Raw genomic sequence first — 22330 nt, 5'->3', positions numbered from 1 at the left:
TTGGTCTTAGCGATCATGAAATGGTCAAGTTTTCAATTCTTAGTAAGGTAAGGAAGGGGGTTAGCAAAACCTCCACCTTGGACTTCCAGAAGGCAGACTTTAGCCTGTTCAAAACCCTGGTTGGGAAGGTCCCTTGGGAGATAATCCTGTGGGCCAAAGGGGTCCAGGAAGGCTGGACGCTCTTCAAGAAGGAAATCCTAAAGGTCCAGGAGCAGGCTGACCCCATGAGGCGCAAAATTAAAGGGCGGGGAAAATGGCCGGCCTGGTTGAACAAAGAGCTTTTGATGGGACTTAGGGAAAAAAGGAAGGTTTATCACCTTTGGAAGAAGGGACAAGCAACTCAGGAAGAGTACAGAGATCTTGTTAGGTTATACAGAGAAAAAATTAGGAAGGCAAAAGCCCAGCTGGAACTCAACCTGGCCATTAATATAAGGGACAACAAAAAAAGTTTTTATAAATACGTCAACAAAAGGAGAGTCAGGGAGAATCTCCATCCCTTACTGGATGCGGGGGGAAACATTGCGACCAAGGACGAGGAGAAGGCTGAGATACTTAATGCCTTCTTTGCCTCTGTCTTCAATAGTCAGACCAGCTACCCCCAGGGTGTACAGCCTCCTGGGCTGGAAGATAAAGATGGAGAGCAGAACAACACCCCCATAATCCAGGAGGAAGTAGTTAATGATTTGCTTATGCACCTGGACACGCATAAGTCCATGGGGCTGGATGGGATTCCCCCAAGGGTACTCAGGGAGCTGGCGGGAGAGCTCACCAAGCCTCTCTCCATTATCTATTAACAATCCTGGTCAATAGGAGAGGTACCAGATGACTGGAGGGTGGCCAATGTGACGCCCATCTACAAGAAGGGCCGGAAGGATGATCCGGGAAACTATAAGCCTGTCAGTCTGACCTCAGTACCGGGAAAGATCATGGAGAGGATCATCTTGAGTGAGCTCTCATGGCAAGTGCAGGGCAGCCGAGGGATCAGGGCCAGCCAGCATGGGTTTATGAAAGGGAGGTCCTGCTTAACCAACTTGATCTCTTTCTATGACCATGTGACCCACCTTCTCGATGCGGGGAAGGCTGTGGACGTTGTCTACCTGGACTTTGGTGAGGCCTTTGACACCATCCCCCACAGTGTTCTCCTGGAGAAGCTGGCAAATCATGGCATAGACAAATGTACTCTTCACTGGGTAAAAAACTGGCTGGATGGCCTTGCCCAGAGAGTTGTGATTAGTGGGGTGAAATCCGTTTTGTGGGTGGTCACCAGTGGTGTCCCTCAGGGCTCAGTTTTGGGGCCAGTCTTGTTTAATATCTTTATTGATGATCTGGATAAAGGGATTGAGTGCACCCTCAATAAGTTTGCAGATGACACCAGGCTAGGTGGGAGTGTTGATCTACTTGAGGGTCGGAAGGCTCTACAGAGGGACCTGGACAGGTTGGATCAATGGGCCAAGGCCAATGGGATGAGGTTTAATAAGGCCAAGTGCCGGGTCCTGCATTTCGGTCACAACAACCCCAGGCAATGCTACAGGCTTGGGGAAGAGTGGCTGGAAAGCTGCCCGGCAGAAAAGGACCTGGGGGTGCTGGTGGACAGGCGGCTTAACATGAGCCAGCAGTGTGCCCAGGTGGCCAAGAAGGCCAACGGCATCCTGGCCTGTATCAGGAATAGCGTGGCCAGCAGGAGTAGGGAAGTCATCGTGCCTCTGTACTCGGCCCTGGTGAGGCCTCACCTCGAGTGCTGTGTTCAGTTCTGGGCCCCTCACTACAGGAAGGACATTGAGCTGCTGGAGCGTGTCCAGAGGAGAGCCCCCAAGCTGGTGAGGGGTCTAGAGAATAAGTCACATAAGGAGAGGCTGAGGGAACTGGGCATGTTTAGTTTGGAGAAGAGGAGGCTGAGGGGAGACCTCATTGCCCTCTACAACTACCTGAAAGGAGGTTGTAGAGAGGTGGGTGTTGGCCTCTTCTCCCAAGTGAATAATGACAGGACCAGAGGAAATGGTCTGAAGTTGTGGCAGCAGAGGTTTAGATTAGATATTAGGAAGAATTACTTTACCGAGAGAGCGGTCAGGCACTGGAACAGCCTGCCCAGGGAGGTGGTGGAGTCGCCATCCCTGGAGGTATTTAAGGAACGTGTAGACATGGCACTTCAGGGCATGCTCTAGTGCCTGAGACTGTTGGTTTGTGTCTGTTTGTGGGTGGGTGTGGTGTGTGGTTGTGGGTGTTTTGGTTTTGTTTTGGTTTTGGTGTTTGGTGTTGTGGGTTTTTTGGGGTTTTTTTTGTTGGTTTTTTTTTTGTTGGTTGGACTCGATGATCTCAAAGGTCCCTTCCAACCAAGAAAATTCTGTGATTCTGTGATATGCAGAAACTGATTGGAAGAAGAGCACCTAATCTCCTAGGTGAGAAAGAGCAACCAGAGGTTTTCTTGCTAGTAGTTTTCTCGCTAGTAGTTTTCTCCCCCACCATGATGTAGTCACTTCAGGGTCCCAGGGCAGATTTTCAAAACTTTACTCTTTCTACTGTTTCACCATACCTCAGTGCAACTTCCCACAACAGTTACAATTCAGATACAAGACAGCATAATTAAAGGTGAATCTCTTTTCTCCATTAGCTGAGAAATTTCTTCAGAAAACTCTGTGAAATTCTACCCTACATGAGCTAGAAGGAATGTGTAACTTGTGGTCTTTTAGAAGCAGGAGAAACTCAAACTGCCCAACGTCTGCAGTTGCTGCATAAGGATTGATGTTCCCTTGGAAATGAGTAAGCAGGAACAGTCCTATCTGGGAAATCAGCACTAACGTGATAGGTTAGAAACCATGCTACTTCAGCTGTTGTGTTTTTAAATGACTGGATATTAAAAAAAAATCATAGTTTAACAAAACTTTTCAGTTGGCAAATGCTTAATATGTTTTGGCTGTTATGGACAAAAGACCGTAAAACAGTTTCGTCATTTCAGGAAATAGTTTAATTTTAGTAAACTAAAGTTTTCCCATATTTTGTCAAATGTAAATATGAGGATTTTTTGGTTTTTGAAGCGACGTAATTGTGATACTGGAAATTGGCCTTTCCATCACAGATAGTTCTTGTTTCAGCATTTTTTGCTAATATTTTTTGGTTGTATTTATTGGCACTCTCAGTTTTTCACAGAATAGTAAGCTGCAGTAACTTAAACATATTGCTTACTGTGAGCAGTGCTTTGTTTCTTCCATTCTCTTCTCTTGTGGAATAAGGAGATAACTATCACAAGTTGACCTCTGGCCACAAGAATCAAGAGGAAGGAAAAACTGCTGTAGTTGAAAAGCAGCAATTAAGACCAAAATTTCTGTGTACTTTGGATATTCTTTTAATGTAGTTTTTCTTACCCTGTGAGGACAGGGACTGTATGCTGTACTACTTGCCATGCATTATGAACTGTAGGTATATGTATATCATATCCGCATTTGTGTATATAATATGCAGATCTTAGTTTTCAGAGATGATATTTCCACATAACACATTTTCATTTTTTTATTTCACAATTTGGAAAGTAAAATTTTCATTTAGCGCTGATACCAAAGAAAAGCTTTGAACAACCCCTTCCCCCTTATCTCTGCCTCTTAGGTATGCTAATCTTTTATTCTTACCAGTTGCATGCCAAACTACATTGAAAGTAATCATGTACTGATTAATTTTTCAATAGGATATGTGGAGTCATTACCTGGATCTTATGTTCATATATTATTGAAATAGATCAGCATGATATTTCCTATGCTTTGTGTCAGAAATTTCATACATTCTTAGGCAATATGGCATGCAGATTAGGCCTTTATTGGGAGAACAGAGAGAACAATTTCATCTTATTATATCTAAAGCATGCATTTTTAATAGAGAAAGCTTGTAAATTTTTTGGTTTTGAGAAAACAGCTCAAATTTATATGTAGCCTCAGGTTTTTTTAATTGCAAAAATAATGAAAAAAAGCCTTAACAAAATCTTATTTCTCATGAAGTAAGATTTTTATTACGTGAAGCATGGGGATCAAATGACTGCACTGATGAAGCATTTTGAGTCTCTCTTGGCTTGTATTAGCTTTTGCTTTTTCCTTGGTAAAAGATATTCTTTGATCATCTGTAATGTCAAGGTCTGTGCTGCCAAACAAAGAAAGCAGTATGAATAATTTTCAGAATTTTATTATAGCTGGCAATTTTTCTTCCTCTCAGCTGGGAGGGTTATTTTTCTGATAGCAGATTGAAATTACTGGCCTGGAATTGAATTATGTGCTTCATGCTACAAACAAATATAGATTGAATCTTTTCTTTTGCTTGATTGGGTCTTTTTTAAAAAAATATTTTGTCTTTGGTTTAATATTCTTGTTTACATATTGTTGGCCATATGAACCATGTGATAGAGTATCCCCTGATGCCCTTTTGATTGTTCTAGTATCACTTACCCCATACACAAGGGATAACTGTATATATCGCAGTATTACACATAAGAGCTAGAATGCATACTTATTTCGGTGACACAAGAATTTGAATAAATAAAATTATTAGCGATTATTATCTGAGCAGATTGTGAATGCTGTTAAATATCTGTAATTTAAATGAGTAAATAGGAATCTTCATTGTTAGCTTTACACAAATCTCAAAAGCTAATAACTTCCAGAAGCATAGTTATATTGGAACTTATGCTGTATTTATGGCTATTTTCTTCTATGTCTCATAAGATATGCATCATCCAATCAGTATGATAGCCAGATACATGCACTGGGGTGAAAAAATAGAGAAAACTCATCTGTATGCTCAGAAAAGTAGATGAGAAGAACAGAATTTGAAGGACCCCACAAATAAGTTATTAATAATGTAAATAAAGTTTACTGCCAGGTCAAATCATTTGTGATTTTAATGCATTTAGAGTTTCTAATTTTGGTGTGATTTATTTGCTCACTGAGCTGTGAATTTTGATGCAAAGAGTGTTAGAAAATGCTGGATCACCACATCCTAAACTTCATTGAAAAAAAAAAGTTGATGGACAAATATTTCAATTCCCTTACTTGGAGTTTAACTGAGCACTTCACATTTCTAACCATCTATCTGTAGAGTCAGAATCTTTGGCTATACCTAGATTATGAAATAAAACGAGCTAGAGCCTGTTCTCTGGGCTAGGGATGTGTGGGATGGGTCAGTGCACACCCATAAGACAAAACTCTTTTCTCCCTCAAAAGATGGGGCCATGCCAAAACAGTTTATGGGAAATGACCATTGACACATGACCTGAATGATACACAGGTTTTATCTGCATGAGTGCCAGCTGGCATGAGCCAAGAACATACAAGGAAGTGTGCTAACACTTTAGAAAATATGGAAAACCTCAGGGCAATGCTGAAATCCAAACCCTTCTTTTATTTACACATAAAGACATTTGTCTCTAGCCTGGCTATATATTAAGAGAAGCTCATTCTCTGGCACAGGTGTTCTGAGTTTTGATAGGACACAAGGGAGTGCAGTGAAGACCTATGCCTGCTTTGTTCCCGCAAGCCAGGTGAGCACATTAATAAGGGAAGGAGGCTGTAGGCTTCTGTCTTTCGTCTGCTTTCCCTCTACAAGAAACTTAAAAAAGTTTTTGGAATTCTTTTGGTCATTTTGTTCTATTCCAATGTGCATAATCAGAAACAAATGTCAAGATGTAATTTACTTTTTTTTTTTGCCAAGTGGAATTCTTGTTTTCTAGCCAGCTTTACATCCAACTGCCATGATTAAAAACAAAAAGAGTAAGAAATGCCATCTTTTCTGTGACAGAAAAATCTGCGTTCACTTTAATGGGGTAAAGAATAAACCCCTAGAATAGATAGACAGAAAGACAGATATAGCAGGCATCCTGTGTATGTTTGTCTTGTTTGAAACTCATATTCTGCATGCTGAGCCTGGAAATACAAATCTTTTAAGAATACAGTATTTTGAATAGAAAGGAAAAAGGAGAATAGTCACAGTAACATTTTGATAGAGTCCACAAGTTTACAGTACCTCTGTTCTGCAAAAAATGAATCAGTGAGATGACGGCTGTGGGAAAATACATTGTGAAATTTTCATGTACATGTAAGAAACAATCATTACAATAGATAATCTAGTAAATAATCTTGAGATACTTATTCATTTGCATTTGTACATTTATTGCTTTTCGGATTCAATGGAATGAGAGGTGTTTTTTCACAATTTTTATGGGGAAAGGAGGAAATAGAAAGCATCTTTGAAGTTGGGCATTTCTACCTTCTTGTCCTTGTACATCTATGCAGTTAGTATATCTAGAGCTAGTGTTTTAAGGTACGTTTTCCATTTCTTATGGGTTACTACTTTATCTGTCTAGTTCAACATCTGTTGCAGATGGAATGCAGGTTAGATGCCTGCCTTTCCCGTTTTAGTGGGTGAGTGGAAAAACATTGAAAAATCTATTGGTAATATCCATGCTTTTACCTGCTTATGAGGTTTACATAAACCATTTTAATCATCAACATTTATTGCCTGTTGGTAGAGCTGATAACAAAAGGAGACAGCTTTCTGTGAGGAGTTTGCCTGTTTCCTCATATACTAGTTTTAAGCATTATTTTCTACTGAATGTATTTATCTTTAGAGGAATAATAAGGAAATGATTAAAGACTAAAGAGGTCACAAAATTTTTCCTGTCACTGTGTCAATCCCAAAAAAGAAGTTTTTTGAAGTCCCCAATATTATTGTGAAAATTCCCAGGATACAGCTATTACAAGAAACAAAAATATAGTAAGAACTACAGTGCTTGAAGTAGAAAAAAGTAGAAACGTGCCCTCCATAGATAAAAGGTACTGCAGTGCTCTGGGACTCAACAGAAGCTGCGACTTGGCAAGCCCTACTTATATGTACTTTTTGTCTGTGAGGAGCTTCATACATGCTCTGTAATACTTCTTAGAATTCATTTTTCTCTATTTTGCAGTTTCTTTAGTGATTAAGCTTGTGACAAGAATAGGTTGATTTGGGGAAGTGACTGAAACCCAACTATATATGTATAACAGTTTGGACTGTAAGCAACTGCATAATATCAGAATGACTAAGACCGTATAGAAGCTTGGAAGCTAAGAAAAAATGTTCATAGTGGCATGGCATGAGTTAAATGAGTAGTAAGTACAGATAAAAAGAGGTGTCTGGTTTGTGGGGTTTTTTGTGTTGATGTGAGAGAGTAATTTTTGGACAAAAACCTTGAAACCACAAGAATATTTAGTGTAAAATAAAGTGTGAAGTTCATATTCTACGATTTGGATTTGTATTTCTCTATTTATAGACTAGACAAATTTTCGAGGTTTTGTAACTTCCTTTGTACCGTACTGACATATGAATATGAGTAAAACTGGTGAAATATTTAAACAGAAAAAACAAGATTTTGTTTTATGTCATAAGGGCTAATGGTTCTGTGGTTGTGATGTCTGGTGTGTTTCTTCTTGGTAAAATAGAAGAGTAAGCAATACCATCTGTTTAATGACTCTTCATTGAATATTTTGATACTGGTATTCAATACTCCTATATTTTAGAAGAAAAATATTGGTAATGCCAAAGATCTATGATTTAGAGAGGATGCGAAACATCTAATTCATCCTGCTTGTTTACAAGCACAAACTTGCGAGTGTTTGCTCATGGTCACCTGCAAAATTGTGTGTGAATAAGCGCTTGTATGTATGTTTCAAGAATCTTGAGACATTGAGATCAAGAGATGTTAGTTTTGTTTTGTTAAGACGAAATTCTTTAGCAATATCACACAATGCAGCACTGACAAGTGTAGGGAGAGAACCCAGAGCGTTGTGATTTCTGAACCAGACCTTGAACCTACAGAAACAATGGACGTTCAGTAGTTTGAGATCAGATCCCCAGTATTAAAACAGTAGTATCCATAGTCTTTGGGGTCTTCTCCTTGCCAGAATCGTACTCCATGTTCCCTCCAAAATCTCCCAGTCTGCTTGCTGCTTCTGTCACTGTCTTCCTGCCACATGCCAGTACCAGAGGCCGAGGATGCTGAGTTGTTCTCCAAGAAAGGGCAGTGTCTGCTTTTCTCCTGAGCCTTCATCTTATGCGGAAAAATAGAACAAAGAAGCGTCATCTTCATTGTCCATCCTCAGACACCAATAGAGTAATTTAGTAAACTCTGAACAAGCAATTCAATTAATTCTACCATCGTTCACATGAGAATTTTCTGTTTCTAGGTATTGTGCTCAGATGCAAAGATGTTTTTCTTTGGGCTGACATAAAAAAGGAATCAACCTACATTTTAAGTGTAGATCCTAATTTGTAAGCACACTGCTTAATGTATCAGTTTTTATTTTGTCTTTAATCAAATTTCCTTTATTACTGACTCTTTTTTCACTTGTCTCCTATTCTGTCTTTTGGATTTTGTTGTGGTTTCCTTAGCGTTTAGTTTACCTTGCAGAAGTTATATTATTCCTCCTAAATCTCAAAAATGTTAAGCTCATTTATTTCTCCAGTTTTGTCTAAAGTAGCTGCTTCTGAATCTCTTCTGGTCTCCTTGGCAACATGATTCCCACTTCTTATTAACTTCCTTCTATTCTGCAGGAAAAATTCTAATAGAATTTTAAATCCTATATGATGAAGAGTAGTATGAGAGCTTTGTAAACACTATGCAATAAACAGTTTACAAGTGCACTAACTTTTATAGTCTTGATTTCTTCTGCCATAAACATTTAATGAAGAGAGCAGGAGAATTGCATTTGAGCTGGGAATCTTTATGGGTTCAGGAATAGCAGATGGCACTCCAGTTGGGGTCTGTGTTCTTAAGAGCCCATCAGACTTATCTAGTTATACACCTTAACATTGATAATAATTTTTGATGTTCTTTTCTTGCTTAAGATTAACAGTGTATAATTGTTTGGGAGGAGCGACAACTTTACAGTTTCTAATGCATTTTTTCCCATAAATTCTAGTGATCTAGGTTTATACTTTAAGTTAGGACATTATGGTACATAATGATTGGTTGTGAAGTTACTTTATTTCTCTAATTTGTGTTTTCTAGATCAAGCTGATGCCTCCAGCTCCAAATGATGACCTGGCTTCTCTGAGTGAACTAACAGACAGCAGCCTGCTTTATGAGATTCAGAAGCGTTTCAGTAATAATCAGATATATGTGAGTTGCTATTCACTTATCAACAGTAAACTTTCAAAAAGGAGAAAGTGAGAGAATAGGAAAAATAGGATTACTATCATAAGTATTGGGCAGTAATCTGTCCCAGACTCATGACTAACATTTAAATGGATCAGGACATACGTGTGTGTAAGTCTTGCAATTTCTCAAGCTTATATAGGAACAGCAGAATAAAAAATGGAATAACACGGTAGATAGGTTTGTATAAAATTTATGTGTTTATTTCACAGAGCAAGTGTATCGGTAGAGATTGATAGGCACATGTAATCTTCCCTCTCAGCTACCAAGAGATCCTACTGCCTTTAACATTATGTTAACTTAAATATAGCACATGATTACTGGAAATTTAAAACAAATTTACATGTAAAAAGCTTAGAAATCACATGGGAGACTTAATTACTCATCTTTCCCTATATTACAGAAATCATTCTCTGTCTTGTAATGTTAATCATCTAGATACCAAATGAAATAATTATAGCAAGGTTTTTGTAAAGCAGGTTTTCCTGGTTTTGCCATATGAAACTTGGAAGGCATCCAGTTAGGTGTAGCTTACTTCTGGACAAAAATCTGCACTCAAAAATTTTGGTATCCCTGTTCATATCTTATTCATAATTTATTTCTAACTTACTGAACAGCTGAATGACATGTTAGTGTGAAACATGCAAATTGTTTTTAAATGTGTAAGTTGATTGCACTGTTGAAACTAAAGGAATATGGGGAATTGACGAGTTGCTGTGAATACTTTTGGAATTTTGGGAACTTCAATTCTAGCTTTTATAGCATTCAATGATAATTAAAATTCTGACTTTTAGAATACTGGATGAAATCCTATTTTATTATGAGTATTTCCTTTGCGTTCTCTTTCAAAGATGCCAAACACAGATAACTTTAACTGAATTCAGGAGGATGCACAGATACTCAATATTTATAAAAAGGAAGTCATCTTCTATTTTAAAATACTGAGGATTTTATTTAAGAAGGTCTCATACACTGCTCTGGCATTCTTAGCTTAATGGAAATTTATAGGCAGCGATCATTAATATTCTGTTCAACAGCAACCATTGTGCTCTGGTAGAGTGTCAGCATCAATGCTGAAAATCCTTGCATCTGGGTGATTTGGTTCTCAGAGTTGGAAGGAAAAGTCCTTGGACTCCAATTGCAAACCAAAATCCTCCTTAGCACTGAACGCTTCCTGTTTCATGTTCCTTTCTGCAGGAAAACCCAACAGGATGTCAGGGTGGGAGAGAGAGAGGAAATAAATTACTGCATTTCAGAAGAAAAATAGTACATTTGCTATGAAAGGCATTATTTTCCACCTCCCCAAATAAAAATACTTCAGTTCAAAAAAGGCAGCATGACTGGGACTGTTCACATGACGGTTTGCTGTCTGACCTCTTCAGAGACAAAGGTCAGGCATTTTTGCATTCTAAGAGCACATACAGCAACATCTACTTACGTGAAGCAAGAAGTATAGCAGCAAGGCTGACCTGCAATCTTATATTCAAGTACAGGTTTCACATATGAGTGTTTAAATATGAAATAATCAAATTTGACACTTATGCAATCAGTGGATGATTTTTTATTTTTAATATAGCCAGGATTTTTTTCCATATGCATGTACACATGTTCGTATATACATACACATGCATAAAAACTTATGTATGTATCAGTTGCTCTATCTTATCCCACAGGCAACATATTTTAATGTATCAATTCTGGGTAATCAATATAGATTTTCTAAATTATGTCATAAATTATGTCCCATAAAAAATTGCTGGGGGAACTTGTTTATATGGTAGGCATGTCACATTTTTGTAGTTTAACAAATGGTAAGTTACAAATTAACTTTCAAGTAATCTTCCAATAATATATGCAGTGCAATTCTTCTATGCATAATTTTCCATTATGAAGAACTCCATTTTATTACAAAAAGAATAATTTATGATGAGTTGTAAATGTAGATCTCAATTTAAAGTTACAAAGTTAAAAGCTCTAAATTCGTGAATTATGTTTAATATATTGATAGCTAGATTTAAGAGGCTTTGACAAAAGTCCTTTCTGGAAGAAAAGCATTAGCCTCCTTAAAGATTTAATTTATTACTTAATAAAGCAATTATATCTTTTTTTTTCAGACCTACATTGGTGATATACTGCTGCTTGTTAACCCATTTAAAGAACTTCCTATTTATTCTACCATGGTAAGCGTTCTTTATTTAAAATGTGTGGATCTTTTTCAGTGGATTCATATATTTCATTCAACAGGCCAAACCCCTAAAATTAATTAGAATATATGCCTTTTTTATACCGGGAGCATCTAAGTTTTAATATTTTACCTTTTTTTTTTTTATTATTTCGTCTAACATACCACTATGTTTTCTGTGTCTTATTTGTAAAACAGCATCTTGCTATTGTTTTGTATGAGCAGTAGCACTTGAGATAATTTAAAAATAGTTCCTGATGTATAACATGACCTTGGTGGTTTCTGCCACTGGCAAACTTGCAAAAATAAACACATATTGTGACAACCATGCAATGGTTGTCTGAGTTCACATCCCCCTTGCCCAAAACACGGTTACGGAGGTAACAACCTTGAATGGTGGCAGAAAGGTTCAAAGTGTCTGTCTGTGCTCCACACCACGCCGCTCAGTTCAGGGACCGCACAGGCAATGGGTGTGAAGTGCTGGGCAGGAGCATAGCACTACGCTGGGGCGGTTGTATGGAGGTGGCTTGTGTTGGCCACAGGCAGTATATGGGCAAAGGGAACCTGAGTTCCCTGTGCGCACCGTCATGCGCACAGGGCCACTTAGGAAGTGCTTCAGATGTTTCTCTCTTGAATAGCAGTATCCTTATCTTTCTAATCTTTTCGCTTAAGAGACAGACTAGTTATTTACAAATGGCTTATCGTTTCCAGTACCTAGACAGGTTGTAGAGAGGTGGGGGTTGATCTCTTCTCCCAAGTCACATGCGATAGGACAAGAGGAAATGGCCTCACGTTGCGCCAGGGGAGGTTCAGATTGGATATGAGGAAAAATTTTAATATGGAAAGGGTTATTAAGCATTGGAATGGGCTGCCCAGGGAAGTGGTTGAGGCACCATCCCTGGAGGTATTTAAAAGATGGGTAGATGTAGCGCTGAGGGACATGGTTTAGTGATGTTTTTAGTCAGTGTTAGGTTGATGGTTGGACTCCATGATCTGAAAGGTCCCTTCCAATGTAGACAATTCTATGATTCTATGACATTGATACTAATTAGCATTAATACTAACTTAAGTGGACTTTGTAGATCAGCATGTAGATACAGCATCCTGGCCTGTATCAAGAACAGTGTGGCAAGCAGGGACCGAGAGGTGATCGTCCCCCTGTACTCGGCACTGGTGAGACCCCACCTCGAGTACTGTGTCCAGTTTTGGGCCCCCTACCACAAGAGGGACATTGAGGTGCTGGAGCGGGTCCAGAGAAGGGCAACGAAGCTGGTGAGGGGTCTGGAGCACAAGTCTTACGAGGAGAGGCTGAGGGAGCTGGGGTTGTTCAGTCTGGGGAAGAGGAGACTGAGGGGAGACCTTATTGTTCTGTACAAGTACCTGAAAGGAGGCTGTAGAGAGACGGGGGTCGGTCTCTTCTCCCAAGTCACAGATGATAGGACAAGGGGTAATGGCTTCAAGTTGCGCCAGGGGAAGTTCAGGTTGGATATTAGGAAACATTTCTTTACTGAAAGGGTTATCAGGCATTGGAATGGGCTGCCCAGGGAGGTGGTGGAGTCACCATCCCTGGAGGTATTTAAGAAACGTGTAGACATGGTTCTTCAGGGCATGCTCTAGTGTCCAAGATTACTGGTTTGTGGTGGGGTGCTGTGTGGGTGGGTGATGGTTTTTGGTTTGGTTGTTGTTGTTGTGTGTTCAGGTGGTGGGTGGTGGTTTTGTTTGTGGTGGTTTTTTTTTTTTTGTTTGTTTGTTTGTTTTTTTTTTTACTGTTGGTTGGACTCGATGATCTCTGAGGTCCCTTCCAACCACTACGATTCTGATTCTGATTCTGATTCTGATTCTGATCAGTGGGAGTAACATAATTTCAAATTATTTGATCTCTGCTTCATCTTCACTCAGCCATTTTAGAGACAGAGTATTAGTATAACTGTTTATTTCTTTCCGTCCCTCCCAGTTATTTTCTCATTGTTGCACTGAGATCACATTACCGCACAGAGATCAGGCTCACTGTTGTGTTAGGGAGTGCTCAAATATGTTTATTTAGCTTACAAGAATTTTAAAGGGTTAAAAATTTGGTAAGTGAACTAGTCCATGGCTGTTTGCTGTGTCATATGGCTTTGTGTGTATCGGTAGTAAATTTGGGAGAAAGAAATATTATGACATTCAACGGCGGTAACAGCAGATTCCAAGTTGGGATTCTAAATTTAGTTTCAAGAAATGGAAATCATCTGTCATCCTCAAGGTTTTAGATGATAATATTTTTTCCTGTCACTGTGTATTTTACATTAGGTACATGATTTTGTGCACCAAGAGAGAACTGTAAAGGAAAAGAATTTAGATGGTAGGCATACGTACTAAAAAGTTTCCTGAACATTTGCTGCATCTTCTCTTGACCTCTCTGTGATAGATCAATTTTAGCAAGTTTAGCATGAGATACTTTTTGTCCTGTAATTGTTTGGGTCACCTTGGGTGATCATTGCTTTTACTCCATCGTTATTATCTGCATGGTTTTGTGCATTAGGCATGTATTTCCCAAATGAACAAAAAAACATGGTAGAAAACAAAGCAAAATAGCTTTGTTTTCCTAGTTTTTGAAATGTTGGTATTATAATGAAGTCGGTAAGTGTTAGATGGCCTGTATATTAGCCTAATAAAAATTGATGATGTCAATTTCTCAGTAGACACAGACATGTTATATGATGTGGCTCATTAGTTTTAGCATTTTTGTTTCAGGTATGTGGTTTGTTAGCTGTCAAAAAAAAAAAGAATGCAAAGATATGTATTAGGCTTGATACTCTTTTTAAATCCAGGATGAAGCAATGAAAAGATTATAATGTACATTTTTCAAGAACAGCAACACTTTAGGCTTTCTGTTTTTTTTTTTTTTTTTATCACTTTTCATAACTTCTTGGCAATCTTTATTTTATTATCCTACACTGACTTCCCACATTTAGTTCCAATAGAGTTCTAGTGAAATAAATCTTTTTATAAGTAATTATTCACTCTGAGAAGACATAAAGAATCATACATTGATGAACGCTGATATATGTTGCTTCATATGCAATTCAATGCGATTGCTAAATGATAACATTAATGCATTTTTACATGGAAATACACTGTGTTACTGCACTGCGCACAATAGTAGCACTATACTAGTAAGAACATGCAGACACCACCTGGAGATATCATAGTAACTGTAGAAGCAGCTTCTGTCACAGTCATCCTTCTTTGTTACATATATGAATAATTTATTTGTGTCAGATTAGTGCAAATATATATATTCTTGAAGTCCTTTTGTTAGAAAAGTATCTAAACTTGCAAAACACTTGCAATGTTATGTTATTAGGGTAAGCGTGTGAAGGTTTATCATTCTGCTTTGTGACATACTGAAATGAATTCTTGAGAATCGGTGTGGATTTAATCTTCTTTAGTCTGGTAGCTCGAAAAGCCTGAATGAGAATAGGGCCATATTGTGAGGATTCATTTAACCACAACATTGTAGGTGCTCCAAGATTCAATATTTTTATATCTAAATAAATAAGACAGGTATGGGACAGGAACGGTGATAAGCACCTGATTAGTTTGAAGAAAGAAGCAAATACAAAATGGCACTGTGGTGGAAACGCTGCTAGAGAGAATAGTTGGAGAGAACAGGACATGATGGAAAGGAAAGGATTTGGTTGTTTAAGTGTCAGTATCATGCAGTATCATTCTGGATGCTTCATGGTGTTCCGGTTGCCCCCCAGCTGCCATGGGTTTCTGTGGAACCTGTGTTAATTTTCTAAACCCATGAGAAAGTCTGATAAAAGCTATATAAAAAGGTAGGTAAAATTATTTATTTAAAGATATTTGTGAAATGGTATGGTGTTTCTGCTCACAATCTTATCTAAATCACATTCTGTATTTTCTTTATATTTATTTACTCTGAAACAACAGAAATGTAGATGTTAGCAGACTAATTTTTCTAAAATCTGCTTAATATTAGCTGAAAGAACATCAGGATACCCTCAGGGGGAAAAAAAAAAAAAAAGAAAAAAAAAAAGAAAAAAAGGTTTCAGTAGCAGATGATTGGTTCTACTCATACTTAAGCTTTAAGGGTAGTACATGTTGCCAGCTCTGTGTATCACAGAAGTTATTCTGTATTGCAGAGAAACTATTTGTGGGAGACTGCTCTGTCATGTAATAAATGAGTTAGCTTATAACTTCAGGTCACTGATTTCATTTTTAACTTTTAATGTGGTGATCATATTTAATTTTGTATGATTTTTAAGTTGAGACATTCAAGAAGTATACACTTGAGGTATAAAAAAGTAACTTCCTAGGTTTTTTTTTTTTATTTAATGACAAACCAGTGTTGAATCCTCTAGTTATGTTTAATTTTGTAGCTTGATTAGATCTTCTGTCCTTACAGCTGTTTTTTTAATTAAACTCTTCATAGATACTGTAATGGTATTACATATATACATACAGAGATTCTGTTCATAATGCTTAGAGAGCTTTACAAAAGACTCAGGATTGGGGTGTGTGTGCGTGAAACATAATTAGTTTAAAAGGTATTGATCATGTTAATTTTCTACAATTTTTCAGGTCACCCAGCTTTATTTAAGTAACTCTGGAAAATTGTGTTCTTCACTTCCCCCACATATATTTTCCTGTGCTGAAAGAGCTTACCACATGCTATTCCAGGAGCAGCGTCCCCAGTGCTTTATCCTCAGGTGAAAATTTATCTTTCTATTAAGTAATTTGTAATTCCTGCCTTTCAGCCATTTCCCGCAGGACTCAGCAGTTGAGATTTCCATTTTAGTTTTTCCTCCAACTGATTTCTTTCTGTGTACTGATCTCTGTATCATATGTTAGAGCGAAATAGAACTGAAAAAGGTTTAATTACATCTCAAGTTCATAAATTCTCTTGGGCAATTGCCACTCCATCTAGCTGCATCTAATTAGGAAGAAAGAGTTAATGGTAAAGAATTCAAAACTGCTCTGTGTGCTTGCTAATAATACATGGATCAGGAAATAGAAATAGAATCTGATGACAATAAAATTGGAAGTCCTTGACTAAATTATAAACCTCTGAGTTGGGGTAGCTGTATTGGAGCTTCCACTCTGCCTCATGTGTTTGTGTGGCCATGAGCTTGTTATCTGGCTCTCCAATTTCAAAATTTTAACCAGATCCTTTATTAACAGAGTTGTTGCAATGATAAATACATCCAAGATTGTGAATGAATGTGTGAGAAATCTCCAGTGAAACAATTTCATACAAATATGCCATTTTTATAATGGTGAAACTTTGAATTCACTTGAAACTTTTGATCCCCAAATCTGTTAGTCCCATTTCTTCTTTCACTGTAGCTGATAGCAATGAGTCTGGTGAATTTGACTCAAAAAAATACGTTACTCAGTCTTGTCACTCTGACAGTTGCTATTGGCTGAAATAATGGCAATGGTTTGCAGAACTTGATCAGGGGTATGGGGTGGGGAAGGAGGCAGGAAAAGGTTGATTTTGATTTGGCCAGGAATAAAGGCTGATCCACTTGATAAATCTTGTAATTGCTCTTGAACTACCTCTAATTATAAGGGAATTGAATATTATGAAACGGAGAGGATAGTGATACTCAAAAATAGTTAATAATGCTGTTTTAGAGTTACAAGAGTTAAAATGAATACATAAATGCAATCATATGTATCAATTTTTATTGCATTCTGTTCATGTGGATACAGACTCCTATGAGTATTTGAAGTTCTCTGTATTACGTCTTCAAATACATCTGAATATTGTAATTAAATGTTTTTTTAAAGCAGTTTATAAAACATAGTTTAGAAGTTTCTAAATTATAAATGTATACATTAACTATGTGTAGATCTGACTGTTGATTGGTTGAAATAAATTGTAACCTTTTTACAACCTAATCAGAATGCAAACTTATTTATCCAGTGAGCAGTGTCATTTAAGCAGAGGTGCAAGCAATATTAGGAAATCATTACTTATGTTCGTATTATCTTCTCGTAAATATTAACTCTTGTTTAGTTACAATAATTTTGATAAAAATAGGAAATATGCTAAGGCACTGTCTTCAGCATTTTCTTCAAAGTAGGAACTTAGGACATTACTAATTGATTATTATCTTTGTGAAGTTGTCTGTAAGTGTAGACAGAGAAGCAGCAGAATATATTTATTCACACCTCAAGAAAAAGGCTGACTGCCAACTAAAGTATTGTGTAGTGGTACCCAAAGAATATTGTACTTAATAGTAAATGGCTTTGATACCAGGGAATAGTTGCTACTGATGATTTTATATCAGGATGTCAATGCATGTGTTAAGTCCCACTGTCTTGATCCCTGCCCAGCTCACTGTAGCTTATTATAAATCAGTGACCTGACAGAGAATATGACAAGAGGATGCTCTGTTGATGGCATCAGCACTTGGCAAGACATTTGCATATCACATCAAGGCAACCCACAGATATGCCATCCTAAAGTAACCTTTATGTGGATAATTAATTGGATCTGAAGGTCACTTGTGAAAATGGAAGCTGAAAGAAAAGCATCTGGTAATTTGGAACAGGAGATAAGTATAGATGCAACTCAATAGAAACAGCTAGAAACAGTTCTTTGTAAATGCCTTTATTCTGCTAGCACTAAATAAGAAAACAGAAGGGAATTGAGATCTTTTAGAAGTTCATAAAGAGGTATTAATAATGGAATATTCTCAAGATATTCGTCCATTGGTAGAATCTAAACAATTTATGTCTATAAAGTAAAGTGGATATAGGAAATTTCTGTTGGGTTTCTGGCAATAATAATAATGAACTGAAAAATACCCTTGATGTAACTCAAGTTATTTGTCTACCCCCTTTCTGTTACCTGGTCCTCTGTGTGCATGAACTCGTGTGTGTGTGGTCAAAATGGATTTCTGCTTTCTTGGTATTTCAGTTGTAAAACATTCGCTATCAGCAAGAGAAGGGATGGGAGGGATGATTCATTGGTTGCATCTATGCTAATAAACACCACGGAGCAGGGCTCAGTTTCTGCTTCTGAGGACATGTGGTATAGCATCCAGTCAGTTTTTCGTTGATTTTTCACTTGAAGATGGGTTTGTGGAGAAGTTTTCAAGATCTCAGTTTCATTTCCTATCTGAACCAAATAACTGCAATTCTGCAGTTCTGAAATACTCCAAGCTTTTGTGTTTTACTTTGGTTTTATTGACCTGTCTCATCAAGCATACTCTTCATTCCTGAGTAAGAAATTCTGTATGTGTTTGGTCTGTTGTCTGTAATTTTAAAATACCTCCAGTTATAAAACTGAGTTGTGGATACAATTCTGCACATGCATGTATAGTGCAATGAGTGTGCCTAGTAACAAATTTTAAAATTAAAGAAGTACACTTCCCTCTAATGTGGAATCACAGGCTGAATGAAGATCAGGGAGCTCAGAGAAGCTCTCTGTAGCTAGAAAGGCCATTTCATATGAATGCTCAGAAAGAAGGAGGCAGTGGATGAACAAGTGAAGAGAACTCATAGATCCATGAGAACATTACAGTGGAATAAGGTGGCTGGCAGTGCTTCTGCCCTTCTATCTTTGGCTGCTGTTTCCTCATTTCCACACCATCCTTTGTGTCAATACAAAAATTCAGGTGGTGGCGTGGTGACCTGGGCTGGAGAAATACCCTCAGGTCAAAATTACACCTGGGAGGGTGGTGGTGATGTTGAGGAGCTATTTTCATCTGAATTCCTTCCAAAACCAGACTCCCCTAGAATCATAGAACCATAGAATCATAGAATGGTTAGAGCTGGAAGGGACCTTAAAGATCATCGAGTTCCAACCCCCCTGCCATGGGCAGGGACACCTCCACTAGACCAGGTTGCTCAAAGCCCCATCCAGCCTGGCCTTAAACACTTCCAGGGATGGGGCATCCACAACTTCCCTGGGCAACCTGTTCCAGTGCTTCACCACCCTCACAGTAAAGAATTTCCTCCTAATGTCTAATCTAAATCTCCCCTTTTCCAATTTAAAACCGTTACCCCTTGTCCTGTCACTACATCTCCTGACAAAGAGTCCCTCTCCGGCTCTCCTGTAGGCTCCCTTCAGATATTGGAAGGCTGCTATGAGGTCTCCCCGGAGTCTTCTCTTCTCCAGGCTGAACAACCCCAGCTCTCTCAGCCTGTCTTCGTAGGGGAGGTGCTCCATCCCTCTGATCATCTTTGTGGCCCTCCGCTGGACCCGTTCCAACCGGTCCATGTCCTTCCTGTGTTGAGGACTCCAAAGCTGGACACAGTATTCCAGGTGGGGTCTCACGAGCGCAGAGTAGAGGGGTAGAATCACCTCCCGTGACCTGCTGGCCACACTTCTCTTGATGCAGCCCAGGATGCGGTTGTCTTTCTGGGCTGCCAGTGTGCACTGCCGGCTCATGTTGAGCTTCTCATCCACCAACACCCCCAAGTCCTTCTCCTCAGGGCTGCTCTCCAACCATTCTCCGCCCAACCTGTATTTGTGCCTGGGATTGCCACGTCCCAGGTGCGGGACCCTGCACTTGGCCTGGTTGAACTTCATGTGATTTGCACGAGCCCATCTCTCAAGCCTGTCCAGGTCCCTCTGGATGGCATCCCTTCCCTCCAGCGTGTCGACCGTGCCACTGAGCTTGGTGTCGTCGGCAAACTTGCTGAGGGTGCACTCTATCCCACTGTCCATGTCTCCAACAAAGATGTTGAACAGCACTGGTCCCAGTACCGACCCCTGGGGAACTCCACTCATCACTGGCCGGCAATTGGACATTGAACCATTGACCACAACCCTTTGAGTGAGGCCATCCAGCCAGTTCCTTATCCACCGAGTGGTCCATCCATCGAACCCATGTCTTTCCAATTTTGAGACCAGGATGTCGTGCGGGACAGTGTCAAATGCTTTGCATGAGTCCAGGTAGATGACGTCTGTTGCTCTGCCCTCGTCCACCAAGCCTGTGGCAGTATTGTAAAAGGCCACCAGATTTGTCAGGCACGATTTGCCCTTGGTGAAGCCATGCTGGCTGTCTCCAATCACCTCTTTATTTTCCATGTGCCTTAGCAGAGATTCCAAGAGGATCTGCTCCATGATCTTGCCAGGCACAGAGGTGAGACTGACTGGCCCATAGTTCCCTGCGTCTTCTTTTTTTCCTTTTTTGAATATTGGAGTTATGTTCCCCTTTTTCCAGTCAGCAGGAACCTCGCCAGATTACCACGATTTCTCAAATATGATGGAAAGCGGCTTAGCGACGTCGTCCGCCAGCTCCCTCAGGACCCGTGGGTGGATTTCATTAGGTCCCATGGACTTATGCACCTTCAGGTTCCTTAATAGGTCTCGAACCTGATCTCCTACTGTGGGTAGTTCTTCATTCGCAGAACCCTTGTTTTTGCCTTCCATGACTTGGGCAGTGTGGTTAGAGCCCTTGCCGGTGAAGACTGAGGCAAAAAAGTTGTTCAGTAGCTCAGCCTTATCCATATCCTGGGAGGCCAGGTCTCCTGCTTCCTTCCAGAGAGGGCCCACAACTTCCCTAGTCTTGCCTTTATCCCTGACATATCTGTAGAAGTTTTTCTTACTGTTTTTGATGTCCCTGGCTAGATTTAGTTCTGCCTGGGCTTTTGCTTGCCTGATCTGGTTCCTGGCCACTCGGACAGTTTCTTTATATTCTGCCCATTCTACCCGTCCCTGCTTCCACCTTCTATAGGCCTCCCTTTTGGTCTTGAGCTTGTCCAGCAGTTCCTTGTTCATCCACACAGGCCTGCTGGCTATTTTGCCTGACTTCTTCTTTTTCAGGATGCACCTCTCCTGAGCCTGGAGGAGGCGATCCTTGAATGCCAACCAGCTTTCTTGGGCCTCTTTCCCCTCCAGTTCTTTCTCCCACACTACCCTGCCAATCAGATCTCTCAGGAGACCAAAGCCTGCTCTTCTGAAGTTCAGGGTAGTGAGCTTGCTGCACATCCTCCTCGCTTTCCTATGAATCTTGAATTCTACCATTTCGTGGTCGCTGCAGCCAAGGCTACCCTTGAACTTGACATCCCCCACCAGTCCCTCCTTGTTGGTAAGGAGGTCAAGCACGGTCCAGCACAGCTCCTCTCCTTGTTGGTTCCTCGATCATTTGAAGAAGAAAATTATCATTAACGCGTTCCAAGAACTTCCTGGATTTCACGTGCCCTGCTGTGTTGTCCTTCCAACAGATATCGGGGTGGTTGAAGACCTCCATGAGGACCAGGGTGTGTGAGCGCAATGCTGCTTCTATCTGCCTATAGAGGGTCCCATCCTGCCTGTCACTCTGATTTGGTGGTCTGTAGCAGACCCCTACTGTAATGTCACTTGCCCCTGTTCTCCCTTTAATCCTGACCCATAAGCTCTTTGTTGGGTCTCCATCTATCCCCAGGTGGAGCTCCACACACTCCAGCTGGTCATTGACATAGAGGGCAACACCCCCACCCCGTCTGCCCAGCCTGTCCTTCTTGAAGAGTCTGTAACCCTTCATTCCAACACAAGGAATGAAGTTCCTAGAAGTGAAATGACTTGCCAAATCTGGACTGGCAGGGCCCACTGGTTTTGGTCGTGGTTTTGGCTTAGACTAAATAGTTCCTAGAATCCTTCTACCATGTTTGCTGCTGCTGTAATATTGCAGTGGTTGGCCTGAGACACCGTCCAGTTCAGAGCTCCTAACAACGAGGAGTATCAGTATGCCACAAAAGAAAACAGCCATACCAAATCAGACAAGTGCTAGTTTTGTTCGGTTTTATTACTAGTAAATCCAGTGAAAGTAGATTATCCCTGTGGATACACTCTCATCTTAAGATGAAATTCCCTTGATATCTGCATGATATGCCATTTTGCTGTACAAGCAGTCTTGGAATTGCACAGCAAGAGTACCCTTTTGCCTTCTGTTGTTGTCATTAGCAAGTGAAACATGATGCAGTTAGAGAATGGAACTCTTAAATCTATATTTATTTTTACTTTTCCTTATAACAAT

The 22330-nt window shown here is 39.6% G+C and overlaps 1 protein-coding gene across 1 annotated transcript in view; it reads left to right on the top strand.

Annotated features, from left to right (window-relative positions):
• The window catches only part of MYO16 (myosin XVI), a 293425-nt gene that overhangs the window by 96886 nt on the left and 174209 nt on the right, over window positions 1-22330 (top strand). The window contains exons 10-12 of the mRNA XM_074146466.1: window positions 9020-9130; window positions 11281-11346; window positions 15936-16063. Of these exons, the coding sequence (XP_074002567.1) occupies window positions 9020-9130; window positions 11281-11346; window positions 15936-16063 (305 nt within the window). The remainder of the gene's footprint in view (window positions 1-9019; window positions 9131-11280; window positions 11347-15935; window positions 16064-22330) is intronic.

The sequence above is a fragment of the Numenius arquata genome, chromosome 1, assembly GCF_964106895.1.
Source record: "Numenius arquata chromosome 1, bNumArq3.hap1.1, whole genome shotgun sequence".
Classification (NCBI taxonomy): Eukaryota; Metazoa; Chordata; class Aves; order Charadriiformes; family Scolopacidae; genus Numenius; species Numenius arquata.
The sequence above is the reverse complement of the archived record's forward strand: the minus strand, read 5'-3'. Positions and strand labels throughout refer to the sequence as shown.